At 40.8% G+C, this 20,958-nt stretch overlaps 1 protein-coding gene across 1 annotated transcript in view; it reads left to right on the plus strand.

The window, feature by feature from the left end:
• gli2a (GLI family zinc finger 2a) overlaps positions 1–20,958 on the plus strand; it is a 110,883-nt gene that overhangs the window by 56,839 nt on the left and 33,086 nt on the right. The window contains exons 3-4 of the mRNA XM_033617777.2: positions 5,970–6,075; positions 17,318–17,523. Coding sequence (XP_033473668.2) covers positions 5,970–6,075; positions 17,318–17,523 — 312 coding nt within the window. The remainder of the gene's footprint in view (positions 1–5,969; positions 6,076–17,317; positions 17,524–20,958) is intronic.

Here is a 20,958-nt window from a genome sequence, read left to right on the forward strand (position 1 = left end):
AATCAGTATCTGTGTGTGTAATTGTGAGTGTGTGAGTGTGTATGCATGCACATGAGCATTTGTGTATAGCCGTTGGCACGGTGCTGTGTAGTTAGGATCCAAGCCAACTCTTTCTGCTGGAATTTCCTGTCTGAATTGAGCACCCCCACCTCCCCTACTCCTCTGCTCTTCACTTCTCTCTTTCTCTCTCTCTCTGTCTCTCTGTGCTTCCCTCTCCCTCTCTTTCCCTCGCTCTCTCTTTCTCACTGTCTCTCACTGCCCCTTTCTCTCAAAGCACGACAAAGGCTTTTTTTTTTTTTTCCTCAAAATTATTCCTGGCCTTGCCTGGCCTCTCAGGGCATTATTATTATCGTTGAGTACTTCCTCGAAGACATGAGCCCACTCCACTCTCCACTTCAGTATGGTCCTGATCTCGGGCTTCATTTGGACATAATGAGAGAGTGCTTTTCCCCCTTCTGTCTCTGAGTCATGAGACTCGAAGGGGCCTTTGTTAACATCGAACACCTGGCATTGTCTTTTGTGAGAGATCAAACTGGGGCTTTAAGATGCAAACTAAAAAGGAGGGGAAGATGTGGCAGGATGTTTGGCACGTCTGGAGTTTCATCATGGGGGCTAGGGGGCAAATATATGTTCAGTCTTAAAACACGTTATGAGAGATCAGAGCAGATACAGTGCCTGAAAACTACCACCAGTTAAAGGTTCCTGTGGGCTGGAATGATTTATGATATATGATTATATCAGCACAAAAGCCCCTTAGTACACTGTGCACTTAACTGCATTTTGAGCCCTTGCCATGTTTTTACAAATTAGCATCTGAAAGTAAAACATAGCCTATAGCTGAAAAGGACAAAACACCAATGGACATTTAGTAATAGTTAAAATGGTACAATTTATCAGGTGTTTACAGACCAAAAAGTTCTGGGGACTCCCTGAGAGGACCTGCGCACTGTGGAGCTCCCCCAAGAACTACATACCTTCACACATTTTACCTTTATCTCTCTAAAGGGCAGCTACAAAGTCCTTTCCTTATGCCACTTCTGATTTTTTACACAGAACCAAACAACGGCGGCATCATACGCTCCTGTGTGTATTATAGACAGCATGCATGCAAAGCGGAAGCAAAAGAGGTGTGACTGGCGTGATATGTAACACAACAGCATTGGCCTCTGTCCCTGCCAGCTGTCCCTTTTATGCACTGTTACTACTTCCGATGCTGGCTTAAAGGTGAGACAACCCTGTCCCCCCATTCCGCAGTTGTATCTTTTACACAGCATCGTGAGGTGGAATAACAGTGTGATATTCCCGCCTTGAAGAGCTGGTGTAAAAGGGGCTTCTGTTTGCATTCGCACGGCCAACTCCATGTGACGTATTGTAAGCTGGCTAGCGATTCGTATAGCACCGTCACTTTAGCTTTGCTGAGTCAAAATCCCGTATTTCCAATGTCGCATATATGCTCAGTAAAATCTGGACCGCACTGTCCGTCCAGTTGTTTGTGTCTTGTGTTGTCTGTTGTTTACTCAAGGATTTTTAAAATTAGCAGTTGACGGTGCATTGGCTGTGTTCAACCAATGACTATACACTTACATCAGTCATGGTTTCTATTTGTGCTGGGTAAGTACCTACTCTGAAACAGGAGCCAAAAAAGTTCCTCAAAAGGGTATTCTAGGATCTCTTTGTACTAATAGAACAAGTTCTTACAGTGCAGACACAACAAAAAGAGGGGTTTTTTTTGGACTATGAACATTTTTCTCTGGTCCAAAAATATGCCTTATGATCTTTAATGACCCAAAAGTGGGGCTTCATCGTTTAGTGGGTGTTCAGATCCAAACTAGCATTGCGTTAAAAAGAGCTCTGTCAGTGAGGGTGAGTGATTTCAGGCACTGTTGAGACAATGAAATCCATTTCAGGAAGTCCAGTTTTGGCAAAAGATCCATGATTTTGGCGATTAATCAGTTCCCAAATCCTGCACAATGCTTCATAGTACTATAAGACAAGATTTTACAACTCATTTGATCATTTTGTGCTCCATCTCAGTGTCACAGTATGTTATGGCAAATGTTGAGACAAGTTGTGCTAATGTCATCTGAACAGTCCTTAGCACTGTTTTGGATATACAGTATGAGGCCCAGGGTGGAGTAACCCTGCATGCCAACACACCCAGAGGGGACAGGCACGCAGTAAATCAAGAAACTGAGGCGTGTGAATCGTCCTGGCCATGTACCTGTCGGTAGCTGTCCCTGCAGTCCAGGAGACAATGCAGCTGTCTGGGTGATGGAAGGGCCTGTTCAGCCCTTATCGCCCTCACATTTAGCAGCCTCAAACTGAGAGAGGGCAGGGGAGGAAATCGGCCTCTGAGGCGTCGGTTTGGTGCGCATTGTTTTAGTGTGTTTGTGCATGTGTTTCACTAGTGGACTGAACATTATTTGTGGTAATCTATAACTTTTTCATATCAATAAACAGCCATGTTCCATCAGCAGTTTTCATTCATGATTCATGGAGGCTTTTGATTAGGCAGATGCCAAGAAAGGCATACATTAATATAAACAACCCCTGCTAAAAAAAGGGTGTTAAGAGCCCTACCTGTGGAAACCAAAACTTTATCAAAAGAAAATACATCACAACACAAGTGCAAAGTAATGAGTTCTTAGCCCAAAAAAATTAATTAAAAAAAAAAAAACAAAAGGGTCCTGCAGTGTGACAGTTTAATTGGTCAACTCTCCAGTTTGTCTAAATGAAGCTACAGTGCTGGCCTGACTTCCAGCACAACCTTGCTGTCTTTGTCTTAGTCTAGTCTCCTTGTACCGTGCCCTCCCGCCCCTCTCCACCAGAGATGTGCCAGGCAGCACAAGCAGGGGGCACCTCTCAGACAAAGCCCCAACTTCTGGCTCCACTTGTGAAACAAAGCTCAAACTCCTTTTCCCAGCTCTCACTCCCTCTCACTCATTTACTGGGTGCCTCTTTTGGCTTTGTAACACACAAGTTGACTCGGAATTGGCCGCCTGTCTTGCGCACAAAAGCATGGGAGGGTCACTGGCTGAGATCCAGCGGCGTAGATCTTGATAGAAACACAGAGCTCTTGGGCCTGTGAGCTCAAAGACGAGAGGAGGCAAGGAGCATGTGGCACCAAACGGAGTTTTACAACTCACTTTGGCATCACAGATTTTCACTATTCTGGGAGTTCAGTGGAACATACTGAGTTTGAGACTTATTTTACCTGCAGACATCCAGTGATTGTAAAGTTGTTCAGGCTATTTATTTATTTTACTGCTGTGCTAATCTGCCCTGGTAATTTCTGAAGTAGAATTTCCTGCTGAAATGATCCCAGTAGACAGAGGTCCCCTGGCAGTACTAATCATGTTTTAAGTTCAACTTTAAAAATCAGTTGTTTTTATGGCTAGTATGTTATTTTGTTACTTAGCCAGCAACTACGTATAGTCTTTAAAAAAAAAATGCAGACATGAGGGACTGTTCTTTATTTATGAGGTGGTGCAAAAAGAGGGAGGCATGTCAAACAATTTTTTAAGCACTGGGGATGGGCTTATGTTTTTTTATATTGATTGACAACTTGGTGGTTGTATTTGTTTTACCACTGATTTTTTAAGAAAACATGCATGTTTTCTTACAAAAAAAGACACTACATGATTTATCACAGACAGAAACTGTAAAAGCAGAAATTATCGTTGGTTGATTTTCAAATTTCCAACAGTCCTTGGCACACCATGTGTTACGAATGCTTCAGTCAGACAAAATACATAACCAAATCTGAGATAAAAATAGGGACATTTTAAAATTTGCCCATTAATGCATGGACACTCAAAATATAATCTACTGGTTCAGCTTTTGAAAAAATGAAGGTTACACTTTCAACCAACTTCTGAAAATAAGTTGCCAACTGACTAAAATATCTCAATGAAACAAATGTAATTTTTTGTGTTGAAAAACTTCTTTATTTAAAGCGGTATCCACTAAGGCTGTGAATCATTTTTTAGAGTGTGCAGCATGCATGACAACAGTGAAAAACCAGGGCTTTTTTTTCAAACTCCAGGATTTTGTCTTCAGCTTTAACTTTCAAATATGATAAGGTGAGTTTTTAAACTCTAATAACTATTTTATGGTGGAGGGAGGGTCATGCATTTCCCCCCCACTCACTTAGTGAGGCTGAAGGAAAAATATTTGTAGCTTTGGGAAGGGTCAGAATTAAAAGAAAGAAAAAGAAGGCACACCTCAGCCACCCCCTCTACTGATAAGTAAAGAACAGTCCATTCGCCAAATCTTTTCAGGAACCTTTTGGATACCTCACAAAAACAAGAATTAACCAACTGAACAAAATTCCTGCCATAATCTACTGTATCTTTTGCATGCCTGATTTCATCAAATGTCATAATGGTATGTTTTCAAAGGGAAAACAGTCATTGTGGGTAATGCTTGTTCTTAAACAAATTCCACACCAGTCAAATGGTTCACAGTTGAGGGCTGCCCTCAGGGGAACTCTTCTCTCCCAGTCGTGTGTAATCCCATCAGAATTAACTAAAAACAAGATGGTACAACGTCATGATGATTGCCTGAATCACAATAACAAAAGGCTCAATCAGGGTTAAGTAGCAGTAATGTCTGCCTTTGTAAATGGCATCACCTAAAAACAACTTTGAGCATTCTGTCATAGCCTGAAGCCACAGAGTCTTGTTACACCTTGTTTTTACAGCACTGTCTGCAGCACGTTAGGCCCTGCAAGGCGCATCTCAAACAGGGAGGTGTTTGAAAATTGCAGACCTGGAAAAGAGAATCTAAAGGATATTATAATCATTGTGATAACAGTGAAAAACACTGGCTCTAAATGCAAAGTCTCTGTATCCATATTAAAATCCCACCAGTGGCTGAATGGACATAAATAATCCCTTTCCTGCCAGGTTTAATGTGAAAATTTAGCAGGAAGTGTTGGGTTTCATTGACAGTAGCTTAACAGCGCTCAAGAAAAAAAACTGCCAAAGTGGAATTGAATCAAGATAATTATCTGTTGTTGTACTGACTGAATTAAAACTGTAAAAAAAATGTTCTTATTCCTAAATGTCTATCAGTTCGGTAGTCTGTCATTTCGGTTCAGACATCCTCAATATGTGGCATATTGGCATCACACTGGTGTGAAACGACGCACCCATTTCCCCTTCATTGCCCAGTCCCAGTGGTCCTCTCAGGTGGAGATAATGATCTGCTCTCTCTGTGCTTCGACCTTTAACCTTGGTGGTCTGTGCTCCCAGGCCACCCCAGGTTTACTGGACCGTACAGCCAGAGAATCCCAATAGCAACTAGGGATGGACCCAAGGGAGCCGCACTGCACTGTGCGCTCTATCACTGTCCCTCTACACACAACCACTCAAACACGCAACTGAATGTTCTCTGGGTTAGAAGTTATTCAGAGTGTTGTTTTTGCTTTATTTCCCTGCATCAAACGTGAAACTTAAGGAGAATTAGTAGGCTTTTGTCTATGATTAGAGCTCTCTTCCTCCTTCAATCAAGACAATCACGCCTCCTTCTCAGCCATTGTAATCACAGTAATTAATGAGGATCGGCTGTGTTGTCCTAATGAGACTTCCCTCAAGCCATCAGACCATTTATGGCAGGAAATGGTGGATTCATGCATTCTTTGTCTGACACATAAAAAACACATTCATCGTTGTGTAAACCCTGCTTTGGTCTTATTGGATAGAGAGCCATTAATGAACATACAGTTCTTGGGGCAAAAGCCACACAAAGTGGAGACGGTTTCAATTACTGGCGGATTACAGGAACTGTAAAGTGGTACAGTTGCATGTCATGCTGCGTTGCAGGCATTTATTTCAGCCTTAATATTTGTTTGTCTTGGTCTATGTTAGTTCAGTACTCTTCTTATTTTGCCAGCTTTAAGAAAAGTGTCATCATTCAATGTATTTATTTTCAAATTTGTGATTTGTCTCTCTTCTTTGCACTCACAGGTGCCCACCACCTCTTCCCAACGTTTCACACGCCCATCCCAATTGACATGAGACACCATGAGGGGCGATACCATTATGAGCCACACCCACTCCATGCCATGCATGGGTAAGTATCATCAAAGTAGCCAGAGATGCCAAATATGTCAGGCTGAATATTTCCCCTTGATGGAATAGAGTCCTCGGTTTGAAAACCTAGTATAAAAATTATACAGCTGTAATGAAGAGTTGAGCCAAGTTGATACAGTAGGATGCTGGAGAATACAATGATTTTCTAACCTTTCCAACTATATGTTTACTAGAGCAATCTGTTGTAAATGGGGGCAAGATTAGATCATGTGAAAATACCCAGGGGCCAGCTGTGTCTCGCATCATATGGGTTATTAAAAACAAGAAAAGACAATTGCAACTGTTTTGTCTTTCAGTAAAGAAGTATTTAATTTTCCACTGCTCCTGAAAGCGACTGCCCACACTTTCGACTCTACACTTCTTTGCTGTGGTCTGTTACCCAGTAGGAAATAATCTGCTGTTAGGTTACCTTTCATTTGCTTGTTTACCATCTGCTCCTTCTTGGTGCATGTCTGCAAACTGTATGATAGTCCTGCCATTATCAGAAAAATGGAAAAAATACAAAGTCAACTTGCTTGATTAATCAATAATGTGTGGCAGACCACATGAAGTGCATTTTGAAAGACAAGTCGTTGGCTATTTCAAATCAATCCACAGGCCTCGATTGTTCTCCGGGCCGAACTTTGGACATGGCTGATATAAGGTATCAACCAAAGTAACTCAGTACCAAGTAGTATCGAGACTTCTCTAGTCAAACAATAGACTCACAAGTCAGTCTTTAGACGCTTTGCTTAACTAAAGACTGATGTCTTTCTCCCGGATTTTGTGTTTAGATGAGCGGATACAATTTCAGAGTTTAAAAAAACTCCCTACGTTGCAGAACCAATAGTAAATCTGCAGGGCGGTCCTTCGGTGGCTCGCTGAACTCTTGTGCTTGTAAACATAGTCCGACTGCGTTAAAAGTTTTAAATAAAGTCACTGTAAGTCCTTCATTTCCACAATCTTGTGGACTGAGCACACATTTGATAAAATGGAGTTAAATCTCTCGGCATCCATTTTCAAGCTCTCTGTGTGTTTGTTTCCCTGCAGACGAGAAAAGGGGGAGCGCACATTTCCGGGAGGGCGTGTCCTTTTCAAAAATGCAAGAGGTGTTGCTTTGTTGCCGGCCGTTTTCGCCGGTGTGTTAAACACACTTTAGAAAGGAGTGTCCCCAGACTATCAGAAGGCGGAGATCTCTGATTGTCTGGTGGCGCGACTAGTCAAACAATATCTGCAGTTGATCCTTTTTGTACCCAGATCTAGAAAAAAATGACCATGTGTAAGCATTCTTCAATTTAAAGCAACTTGTGATTGGCCCCACTACCACAGCAGCTACAACCCGTGCAATCTGTGGTGTGATGAAGTCAAGTGCGGTGTATTTGACAGAGTTGGCAGTTCAGCATGCTGATACGCCACCAAAACATTCAAAATTATGGCTACATGCCTCTGGTGTCTGCTCATTTGAAACAGGATGCTCCTATTCACATGACAGATATCAGATGAAGTAATCTGTTGGCATCAGTATCACTTTAATGGTATTGGTGTTGTAAGCAAACACATGTCAAAGTAGTCATCCACATTTAAAACTTTGGAGTAAAACTGTAGTAAACTGAACACATTGTATTTATCATTCATACTGTTCTGAGATTGCTTTTTACCAAATAATACCGACAAAGAAGTCATGAGATCCTCTTGTCAGCAGCAGGGGTCAACCACTTTGTTGCAACACAACATGGTGATTAAATGAAAAAAAAAAGATCTTTACATAAAACTTCCGCTTAAAATGTGGTGAGACTATTTTTTACAGATGTAAATAATGTCTAAAAAGCAAAGGTGGCTCAGTGTGACTTGTGAAGCTCATTTTCCACTTTTCATTGCTTTCTTTCTCATTACTACTGAGTTATGTTACCATACCTTCCTGTTTGTCAGCACCAGAGCATATAAATAACTCTTTCTGAGCTTTATTGCCAAAGCCAAGTTCACATACATCAAAGCCAGACTAGATACACAAAGCAAGACAGACAGAGATGAAGAGAGACAAGCCACATTAGCACTCCTAAAATTTCATGGCGTGGGACTTACAGCAGACTTTAGTAGATCAGCTCTGCTGAGAGAAAGCTCAGTGAAATACTATGTTGGAAGAAGAACATAGATGCTTCACTTAAGTAGAACTGGCAGCACTTATTTTTTTTTAAATAATAATAAAATCCTTGTGGGGAAAAAGACTTTATTATTGGCTATGAAAGACAAAATCTCACTCAATCACATATTTATGTGTTTTGATTCTGAAAAGCATTCCATTGTAAAACATGAACTCACAATACAATGGTTAGGATAAATAGGTTGGCACTTCAGATGTGTGTTTGGATTTGAAACTTGTATCCTAACCTGACCTACAAAGAAACACTAATTTATTTTCTGACTTTATTCATGTGGCATTACCATAAAAGTCTGTCCTTCCTCACACTGCCAGGCCTTCTTCTGCTTATCTAAAATATTCCAATCCAGGAAGAGAACCCAGGAGGAAGATCAATAGAGGTTTTGTGAGAACTGTGCCGTTACATTTAAATTCAGCAAGATCAGGTGATACACAGTGCAGGCAGAGCGATTCATCACCTGCAAAGTGAGGGAGAGGAGGGGGAAACAGTGTGGCTGCGCACCCGCTTTGTTTTGATTAATGTGATGTGACTCTGACAGAGTGCTCCCACTAATTCATCAAGGCCTTGATCTAGCTGTCTTTTCACCAGCATGCGCCAAATTCACCTAATTACCGCGTGTCGTCCTGGCGAAATGGAGCAGGGTGTCGGCGCAAGGCACTTTTTGTCAGCAGCTGGTTGCCGTGTGTCAGGGTTGTACTTCCTGTCTGAAGCATTGTGCTAACTCCATATGGAGCACCCTTCATCACTGTTTGCATGTAACATAATGAGGGCTGCAGGTCACGATGTCTCAGCTGTCATATTGCAGATCCTGTAGTACTCACTGCTTTATTACCTGCTTTGCTCCCTGTCTGACACTTCAGGGGTATTAATGTGACTCAGTAAGGCCAGTGCACACACTCCATTTGGACAGTAGCTTTGAGCCCAAGTGCAACCATTGGGACTATCTTTTTATGTTTTGTATCAATATACTGTATATATTGATACAAATTAATTCATCTGAAATATAAAAAATTTGTGTTTGTTTGGCATTAGTTGTGTTTTAAGAGTACCACTGACAAGAGGTTGACCAATTGTGAATTTTTAAGAGCCGATATAATGACGATTTGGAACAGGGAAAGGCCAATAGTTGATTAATCAGCTGATATCAGTCACGTAATGCGAGATGGGCAGTATTTCCATTGCTTATACCTGAAATATGTATTTCAATTACTTCTGAGTATTTTGTAATTGGTATTTGACAGGGCTGACAAAAATCAAATGTCATTTATAACAAAATCCTTTAGAGTGGAGTCATTTTGTGTTTTCATAATACTTTCTCCATGATTCATGAAACAGAAAAAACAGGCTGGACATTGTATGATTATCTTCATAAGTCAGGGTTGCAATGTCAGTACATAAAACATCTCTCCATTTGCCATCCTTTAGCACATTTGCAATAAGCAGGTTTTAAAAGCAGCAACCTTCTGGCTGTTGTCTCACTGCCTTTCACAGACTTAGCAGACATTAGAGAGAAGAAACACTCCATATCCAAACGGTCTCTGGAAGACGTTAGGAAGAGCCTTTTGTGGGATGACAGTAGAAGTTGGACTTAGAGACCGCACTTATGTGCTGTTTGCTGCATATTGTGGAGTCGGGCATCTTCTGTGCAAAGCCACAAGCCAGGAAAGCCAGCCACCGTGCCAGCATGTTTGACCGGGTAATTAGCATCCGAAATCCAGCCTTCCGTTCCCAGAACCTCAACGACAACGCAGCGGATGAGAAAAACAGATCCCCCGCTCATTCCACAGCCCATATTTATGCTTTTTGGGAAGCAGTTGGGGGACAAATTGCAGCACTGAAAAGTTGAAATATGCCCAAGGTTTTTGTGTGGCAGAGCTGCGGCCTACACCACCCCTGTACACAAACAGATGTGGTCCCACTCACCAGGCAATCAGCCTGTTCAAGGCCCACAGCCCCACAGCACGGAATGTGTTGATTAAAAATGGTTTACAGATCAGCCATTCGGGTTGATGTTGTTTTTTCCCTTCATTGTTTTGGTTTGGTTAACATGGAAAGGGGAAGGGCAGGGAAATGAGTGGAGGGTGGGAGTTTGGGGGAGGGGGGCAGATTTTGGAGTCAGACGATTGGCTGTCAGCGGTTTTGACAGACGTGTTGTTATCTTATGTTGTTTCTTGTTGGCTCCAGCCTTAGCTCATCGTCACGGCCAATGTTTGAATTTGGATGCTCCCCTGAGTTACAGCCAGGAATGTGCTGCTGAAAAGACAAGGGACCCATCAATCAAAAGACTGGGAAGTTGCAAATCAATAGCCTGAAATTTCCACGCTTTATCACATGGTCTTGATGTAATTTTCTCGCACTCAAAAAAGACTAAATGGTATGTGACAGCAGCAGAGCCGAATAATGGATAATTACCCTCTGTATAATCCTGTCTCATTTAAGTATATTATCCCGTCGTCTGACATAGCTCTTCTGGGCCCCTTCTTTGTACACAGTCCTTGCTTCTTAGGGAGTACAGTATCGAGTTGTGTCCAAGTCCTCAGCATCCTGATCAGGGCCCCAAAAACAACTAAGGCAGGATCTTAGCATGTCCCCTGTGGGGCAGCATGGTGATTTATCTTGATCGCCTTGGCTGCCCAGAAGTACAGAAGGGAGTGTGTCACATCATAATTCATCCCACCCCAAGCCAGTAGGGAAAATGCCAGAGAGGCAAATTCTTACTTGTTGGTCAGCCAGGAGGGCAGGGAGGCAGGCGGATGGACAGAAAGGGAACTTGAAGTTGGTGTGGCTTTACTGCCTCACCTTGAAAACAGGTTACATGGGCAGCATCCTATGGCAGTGAAGATGGATCATTTTCAAAGTCATCATTTGCAGAAAGCCCCATTCAAACTTTGTGAATTCACACTATCATGAAACTAGACTTAATTTTATTGATGCAAAAATACCCTTAGTCTTAACTAGCTTGTAAGAAGTGTCACTTGTCCCTGTCCGAAGGCAAAAGTGTTTATACCCATTTCCATTGGCCACACTCCACTGTATATGTACTCTGGTATGTACTTACTCATAGGGTTAGTCATATGCTCAACAAGCTGTGCCCTGTCCAAATCACTTTTTCTCACAGCAGAGTTTAAACAATGGAACAACAGAGAGCATGTAATCACACAGTACAGAACACGGAGACAAATAGCAATTACTTAGTTGAAAGCATGTCATCTACTGACTCACATAGGCTTCCCATCCCTCTATCTATCCATACTCCTCACTAAGTATCATTCTTACAGGGACAAACTCCTGGGACTTTTATTCAGCAGCAGTAAAGAATTAAGATTTTCAACCGAATTTCTTTGCCTGTTTGCGATAGGACAACCACCCATAGTGTTCAGGTATGATGAAACTTTCTTTAAATGGCAGCCACTAATTAAGAGATAGGGCTCTCCCTCAAAGAGCTTCCCATTCAACCTCTGTGACTGAAGCCTCTGGAAAACACACAGACTTCAAGTAACATCTTGTCAGAAAAAGGGTGGATCGACAAGGCTTCAATAATGGTACCTGCCAGACAGGGCTATTATTTGCAGCCTCCTGACAGGCAACAGCAGTAAATTTCACCTATTATCAAGGCCTCATGCACACTCCTGGTCGTCTGAGTGATTTACTGCAGCTGGAGTGATGTGAGCCGACACGCTGGTTTGCTATCAGCCAAGAAACAAATAACTATTGTTGATGGATATAGGTTTAAAGTCAAATGTTGCATGTCGGTTATAATGAATATGAAAATATATTCACAAACAAGTTGATGTTCTGATTATATTTTTCTTTCAGCAAAGAAAGATGATGCACACTGAGAATGTTCATAACACAGTTGTAGGTTGGCTCATATCTTCATTGTCTTTCGCTGTATCTGAAATCACATACTTCTGTACTAAACACTTCATATTTTGAGTACACAAGTGTACTAAGTGCGTTTACACTGCATAAAATGCACCCTCAACATCCGCCATCTTTTTGATGTAGCAATCTTCTCAGCTTTGGACATTGCAGCTGGATACAACAAGGAGCCTGTTAGTTATACATGTGTTTTGCATTAAGTACCAGTACTGTTGTCAAATAGACACTGTCATTAATGTTTGTTTGGTCTGTAATGATACGGTACCGCAAACAATAATGCGAGTGCTAGCTAGCCAACTTGCTCCTAGCTATGGTGGCACATTTTAATCAGCACTGACGTTGTGACTTAAGTTTGGTTTATGTGTGGGTGGAGATAGCGGTCAAATGTTGGTGATAATGCTCCACTATCCATTTGCAATTCACCATTTAAAAAGAAGACAAAGAAGAAAAGGCCTTCGTCACTTCCAGTAAGTGACGAAGGCAGCAGTGCGCAATTTGAGGCAACATTACCCTTTTGAAATTAGTGCACCATGCAAGAAGTACATACTGTAAATAGTGTACTATATTTTAGTGTACTAATGGAAGTTTACAATTTGAGAATCAATCTCTGTGTTTAAATTTGCCTTAAAGGATGAGGCAGGTGATCATTTTATTGTCAACCAATAACATGAGACTATACTAACAGGTACTGCTTGTGCAGCCAAGGCTTAATTCCTCTGTGCCACAGAGCTCCATTGCTGTCCAAACACTATAAAAAAAAAAAAACATGTGCCACACCGTTGCACTGGGTTACATGTTCCTTCTAGGGCTGTCAAACAATTAATTTCTTTTATCGCGATTAATTGGTGAATTTCAGTAGTTAATTGCAATTAATCACATTTGTAATTGCATGTTTAAAATTCCATTATTTTGCATTTCTAAACAGTTTTGAAGTCCATATTAACAAGGTAAAACAATTCTTGATTCTGCATTCTTGATTGAGAATGAAATGAATGCAAAGAAATTGACCAGGCACACCATATGTTTGTATGGCTGTTCTGTGTACTGTCTGTGGCCACTGTCGTCACCTACCCTGCAACATCCTATTGCTCTGCACCTTTGTAGGTCACTAATAATATAATAGGTCAGCTAGGTCTAAACATAGTAAGTTAACCTTGTCTCACACAGGACTCAAACCCCAGTCAACTGTGTGACAGTCCTGTGTTTAACCCATGTCCTAGGCCTTTTGTGGACTGTATCGCTATATATACTGCATTACCTGACTTTCTGGCAGTACTTTTGTGAGTTATTTCTTAAAAATTTACCACTTTAATCTCACTGACCCTGACCCTAACCATGGCCTCTTTGCCCTAATTCTAACAACTTCCTACTTTGACGCATGTATAACATGTCGTAGGGATGGGCGTAAATAGCTGAATAGCTGCAGTATGGCTATTCTCACCTGGATGCAAAGATACTCTCTGAATATGAAAACCATGCGCTCATTAAATTTAAATTAAATCTGGTTCACATTGCCATCCATTACTTAATCATCAACCAAAGATGGAGGTAAAGAATGAATATGCTTAACAGGTCCCTGCATCCATTCAGGACACTTATTAGACTACACAGTATTATAGCTTTAGGCTTTAGCTCAATGTTGGGAATCCCGGTGTGGGATTACTTTGATGAGCTCTGAATCACCCAGTCTGATAAGAAAGAGAGCCAGCACCAGTGCCAGCTTACCCAGGTAGTCCTCCAGTGAAGCACCCCAACACTAATCTGAGGCGGCACTGCCAAGCTCTCTGTATGCTGCTCCGAGGCGGACTGAGGGAAGCGTGTTTTTGTGTATGGAGCGTCTGTTTCTTCTCACTGCTCCCCTCCCGCCCAGAACAGAGGGCTCTTTATGGTTGTTTGTAGGGGAAGACTGGGCCTGACGGCAGAAAGTTGGCCCTCAGACAAGGCCAGCAGTCTGCAGGCGCTTACTGGAAATGGAGCGAGGGCTGAGGCTCTGGGTTGGTTGGCTCGGCCTGAGTTGGGCAGGGCCGGGCCGGGTGCAGGTTGGCGTCCACACAGAGGCAGTGAATAAGAGACTGAGCAGGGAAACTCTGAAGGGAGGATGGGGGGGGGGATCCTGCCAAGCATGCTTGCTGGGTTTCAGGCCCACCTTTCATAGCCACGGCCAGTAACTACAAGCTGGACCGCTTACATTCATTTCATCAGAGCCAACTGATTTAACACACTTTTCAGATGCAAAGGGAAATATTTAAGCTTCTTCTAAATGATGACTACCTTTACTACAGTATTTACTGACCTTAAGGCATCTATTTTCAGTATTAGTCTTGGTTAGCACTCAGGCCATAGATAGATACCAAATCTTGGATGTAATGCAGCCCTTCCAAAGGTCAGAGACCACTTTCTATATTTAAATGATTAACATTATTGAATCATGTTACCAGCTAGTGTAATACAGGCATTCATTACATTTTAGACAAACCATGTCTTACACCCTTTTCTTGTGCATGCAGTTGTTGCTGCCAAGAATCAAAACCAAACGTATAAACACTCATGTGTTCACCACAGGCATCGAGCTGCTTAACCATCAGCTTTGACAGCCTTAGCTCTCAGGCGCTCATAAAGACAGCTTTTCTGTTATTTTAATTGCATTGTATTGATGTGTGTGAGTGCCACTGTGGTTATATTTTCTACAAAAGAATCCCTCCTCATTATGAGGCAGATCGAAGCGGAGCAAGTACTGTTTAATCTTTGACACATTCCAACAGGGCCAGCATAAAGTCCCTTCATTCTCTTAATTCAAAACACAAAGTAAGCGTGGGAGCAGAGTGACTGAAGAATATAAACATTTTGAATAAAAATGTTGACAGTAAAGTAACCTCTAACCTGAATTTTATTTTGAAAAGAGGTCACAATGCCTAACATTTTAGTCATCTGTTAATCAGGCTTGTTGTGTAAGGCCCTCCTCTACTCCTCTGACAGATTACAGTGAGTCATCGCCCTTTTCTTGTCTTCCTCCTTTTTTCTTAAGAGAGATTCCCGTATGAAAATGTAATATATGGCATATATGCTCCTATGTCAAGAGTGATTTAGCCATATATGTTACCTAAGGTGATTATTATTGCATACATACATCCCCCTGGATATATGAAGATATAAGCTTATAACGTACCCATTGTAAAATGTGTGTATGTACATCTTTTTAAAATATCTATATAATGAATTTTTATACAATATATATATATGTTAATTTAATTTATGTTTAATTTATAAATGCAAATTTATGAAAAAGCATGCTAACAAAAATTCTTATATACCTATATATTTTTCTTATTCATTTTTGACACACATGTCTATCATTTATATTTACATATATGATAATCTATATGATGAATTTTACACTGTATTATATGTTATGACCACTTATGTTAATGATATATATATATTTACTTTATGTATGCAAGTTTAAGTAAACACCATATACAAAAATGCTGTATGCTTATATTAATATATATGCATATATTAGAAATCTATAAGATTAATTTTTGTATGGTATTATATGTTGTGATCATATATGTTAACAATTTATAAACTAACATAATTTAATTTAAACACGCAAGTTCATGAAAACAACAGATAACCAAACATTCTGTAACCCTCTATGGTTTCTTATTATTTTTTTACATACATATATTTATGCATATAAATATATATACTTTTATATTTACATATGTAATATCAAAATGTATAAATGGACTATGGACTGGATACATGTACATAATGTCTTTGTCAGCAATATAAACATATATATGATCATATATAAAAAATCTATATGATTCATTTTTGTGCAATATTATGATCATGTGATCATATACGTCAACACTATATAATCTAACATTCTTTATGCCTTTATCTTTTCTTATTCGTTCTTATTGTATATCTTTTACAAGATATATAATAAGAATAAGAATAACTTCTTCTTCTTCTTCTTCTTCTTACTACTTATTCTTATTCTTATACATGTATACATGTATACATGTATACAGTTTTATATAAAAACAATAGCCAGTGGGTCCTGGGTTTACTATCTGAATTTGACATTATGCAAATTTGTCATTTATTCATTTTCTAGCTTGTTTTACATCATTTTGAAATATCATTTAGGCATTGTTTTCTGGGAACACTTTTTTTGTAGCTAGGTATGGCACTGTTACCTACCTGTCTGCTCTACCAGAGAGCACTTCCAACTAAAAGCCTACTTGATTCTGAATCCATGCAGCAGTGTGGGCTGACAATTTATTAGTTACTGTTAAAACAGCAAGATAACCATACTCAGTCATTCAGCCTTTCCTCTGTTAGTCATCGTTCCTCCCGCTTAAGAGTCTGAGAGCTGAATTTCTACCAGGTGTTCTTACCACACGCTGAGGGAGCGGCTGGTCTCTTATCAGAGTAGAAGCACACTAGGTCGACGTAAGTACTAGTGCCCCTTCAAAGGGTTGTGCCACTGCCAGCGGCCAGCAGACATTTTTATCTAGAGTTCAGCCCCCCTGAGCTATTGAGAATTACAACACCTACTTGTCTGTGTTTCTGGGAGCAGAGCCACCAATTACCTGTCAGAGATGAAACGTTTACTGTATAGCCTGATGTGTCCGGCAGGCTGTCGGAGAACCTCTGACTTTTCTTGTCAAAGGTGGCTATAGGCACCTACTAAAGGTTTTGAGCATCCGGTTGCACTCTTTTATCATACACCATGTAATACCTGATGTGAGAGACCCTGTAGTTTTGCCCACCCAAACAGATACACTTCCTGGTAGCCTCGCAGTTGAAAGCCCTTGGTCTCAACTTGTCTGTAGCTCTAGGGCTTAATAGGAGAAGGCGAACAAAAGGGGATTATTATGTATTAGCTGTGGGACTGGGGAGGGGAAAGGGTGTAAGTGGATTGAGACTGCAGACACTTTTGTGGAATCACAGAAGTTAGGGCTTGTCTATGAACATACCAATGAAGATCACTCACGATAATAACTGAGCACAATACAAGTAATCAAATGAACACAGGAGGTCTCCACTCTCTCTATCTCCTACTATCTGTTTTTTGTCTTTCAAATTTACATTCTCATTGAACACCCCATCCTACCCCCATCTCCTCTTTTTCCATCTGTCTCTGTATCATCTATTTATATTGGTCTAATTCATACTCTCTTTTCACAGACCTCCAGGACTGACGGGCAGTCCAGTCATCTCAGATATTTCCCTGATCCGTCTGTCACCCCACGCAGCGCCAGGGACGGGTGAGTCACCGTTCAGCCCTCCGCATCCTTACGTCAGCCCTCACATGGAGCACTACCTACGCTCGGTACATGGCAGCCCCACCCTCTCCATGATCTCAGCGGCCCGAGGGCTGAGCCCTGCTGAAGGTAAGATTTACCCCACATAGAGGCATTGTACTTACATATTGCAGGTAAAATGTATCTAATATCTACAGATTTTGGCTCAATCCCAATAAAGCCCTTGCCCCTTCCACTTAGCCCATAACCCTCTGTTTTGCACATTCATGTCTAGGGATATTGTGTCCTGATTCTTGTTGGCATAGAGGGGAAGAGCAAAGTGTTAGGGCTTTAAATAGAAGTTTTTTTTTCAGAGGTGCACTCCAGGCCGAGTGCTGTGAGAAATCACTGGCAAAAATGGCTGCACGAGCCACAAGTAAGACCCACAAATGTGTTTGCTAATAAAGATTTAAAGATTATGACAACCATCGTATTAGGCCTATTGTAGTTTAATGTCATGTAAAGGCATCGGTCCCTTTCTTTCTAACAAGCATAACAAATAAATGCTAGTACTATGTCTCGGTAGCTCACCAGCTAGCTAGCTAGCTTTACTTTGTTATTGCTGATATGTCATTTACAGTACCAAATTTTGACATAATTACTTTCGCCCCTTTAATGGTAAATGATGCCTGAATTTTAATTAGGTCCAGCAGCGAAGTTGCTGCTCTTGTTACCACTCCTCTACTGCTAACGTTAGCCTACAGAGCCATATATAACATTTTAATCTGATGACTTGTTTGATCGATTGACAGCATGAAGCTTAAGTTGTTAACAAATTGCAAGCATCCATGCTTTTCTATCTCCATCAGATTGATGGTAAATGCCAAGGACGTAGCCATCATTTCAGAAGTGAAGGGGACAAATTGTTCAGAGGTATATTGACTGATTTATCATCCTCTCACATTCAATTGCACCGCTCCTTAGCGGCTAAAGAACCACATAACCACAAACAGCCACAGTACAGCACCAGGGGACCAACTTAAGTTCTTTAAAATTATATACTATCAAAATCTAAAGTTTTAGCTGCCAAACTCTGGTTGAGACACAGAATGACCCTTGAGCAAAATTCATAAATAGAATTAGGAATAGTAGTGGTGACATAGCTGTGGAAATTAATCGCAAAGTCACTTTTATGCTATAGATATTTTCTCCAGCCAGTTATATTCTCTTCTCACCTGTGAAGACCCTGCATGATCATCCTTGCTGGCCTCTGGTCCACTGTCTCCTCCCTGACCCTGCTCTTTCTACTGTAGCAATAAAGATTTAAAAAATATGTGGAAAGCAAAATTTTGAAATAGAGTTAGGAATAGTAGTAGTGAAACTGCTATTAACCTCAAAGTCACTTTTATGCTATAGATATTTTCTCTCAGCCAGACTCTGCATAATCATCCTTGCTGGCCTCTGGTCCACTGTCTCCTCCCTGACCCTGCTCTTTCTATTGTGGCAATAAAGATTAAAAAATATGTGCAAGCAATAGTGAGCACAAGTTCTGCGCAGAAATTAAGGAGGAGTGGGTTTATTCCTAGCATGAAACTAGCTAGCAAACGATTCAATATAGGTAAGAATAACATTAATATTCTTGTTAACTAGCTTAACTTGATATATTGGCATCTATTAATTAGTCATCATTTAGCTAACATTATCTACATGCAACAGCATTACATGACAATACTGATGACGTATCAGGGACTTGAAGGGTCTTGCCCTTTTCATAGGGGAAGATTATAACCTCTACTACTTGTAACTTTGTTCAGAGGAGCAAAGGGGCACTCGAAAATTAGGGGTAAGGGTTATAATAAGTCTTTGTACTTTGTCTTACAGAATAACCTCAACCACAATAACATTATAAAGCAGTCTGAACATCAGTTTCCCACACAACGTTATGTGACAGTTTTTACACAGGGCTACTGACATGTATGTTTAGGCCTTCTCCTGTATAAACCATTATTGCTGGTTTTAAAGACAATTTTAAGGCAATTTTATTAGCGCTGCTTCTCTTTATGTATTTATTTTTTAAACCCATTGTATTTTAGCTCTTTGCTCTACATCAGTGGTTCCCAACTAGTGGGTCATGGTCCAAAAGTGGGTTGCAGGTCCATTCTGAATGGATGGCAAGTGACTTGTAAACATGTCAAATTTATACAAAACACATTTTATTTTTAAGTATAGTGAATTTCTGGCACAGAGGTTTTATTCTGAAGTGCCGTTTCCTGCTGTAGAGTGAGTGATTTACTGACAGGTATTTGACAGAGACAGCAAACTAGCTTGAGGACATGGCAAATGCAAGTGTGATGCTGAATTTATTAATATGTGGTCCTTGAACCAATGGCTTAGGGGAAGTCTGGACCCCATGGCTGGACCAGTTGGGAACAAATGCTCTACATTACACTTGCACTACCCACTATAAATGGCTTTATAAAAACAGACTGCAGCTATCAAACAAATTCCTCCTTTTTTCTTATTTGTTGGTTTGCAAACACTGTGAAAGTGTCTTACCTCATTCTACTGGGCTCCACTGTCTGGTGAATTTCTAGAATCATCCTCTTATGTTAACAACACTAGCCTGCGAACACATTTACACTGTAGATTGGACAAATAATACACACACTTGTGTAAGAAGTATTTACTACATTTAATTACCTATGGCAAGAGTTGCAGTTAAATTTGAGAAAGACATACAGATACTTCTTACATGCTGTCATTCACTTGTGCTCATACAGATGCCCTAATATATGAATAACTTCCAATGCCCAGGCACACATGTTCATCCATAAACACTCTCATACCATAACACTCAGCCTTAGTCGTCTTATGATGTATGCAATGTAAATAATATGACGAATAAACTGCAAGTGATGTGGAAAGTCTTTCAGATGGCAGCTATTCTGCAGCTGCTTAGACCAGTTAACATTAAGGAGGTGAGATTAGAGTTGAGCGGGTTCAGAATTTATGTATCCTGTTCACTATAAACCAACTCTGTCTGCTTGGCTGCAGCTCACCACATACCCGCTGTAGTTTACACAGTTGATTATTTAACTGACAGTGATAATTAGTCTTGCACCTTATACATTCCCCTACATGAGGTACTGAAACACACCTTTCATCAAGCATGTTATGGTTTTTTTGCATGTGTGTGCATGCTGGTGATTTGCGGGTGTATCAGGAATACGTTTGTGGTACGGGCAACTTTCCTGCTCATTTGTATATATGTTTGTGGCAGGAGAAACCATGGAAATTAGCACAGAAAAAAACATGCGGCACCCCCTGAAATATTGTATTCACACGATGACAGCCCTCTCCTCGCTACCCCTGTTCAAACAACAGGTTGGAGAAGTGAGGAGCCACAGGCCTGTATACAGCATCAATAAATCACCAAGCACACGCTGCTGGCAAGTAATGCCTCCCCACCTTTCAAGAGAAGCAATGCGGAAGAGATGCTGTTACTGATAAAGTGGCAGGGAAGTATGGCACCAAATGGAGGGCACTCTGCTGCTCTGCAGAACATAAATAAAGTCTGTGGAACCA

Source organism: Epinephelus lanceolatus, chromosome 14 (genome assembly GCF_041903045.1).
Source record: "Epinephelus lanceolatus isolate andai-2023 chromosome 14, ASM4190304v1, whole genome shotgun sequence".
Taxonomy (NCBI): Eukaryota; Metazoa; Chordata; class Actinopteri; order Perciformes; family Serranidae; genus Epinephelus; species Epinephelus lanceolatus.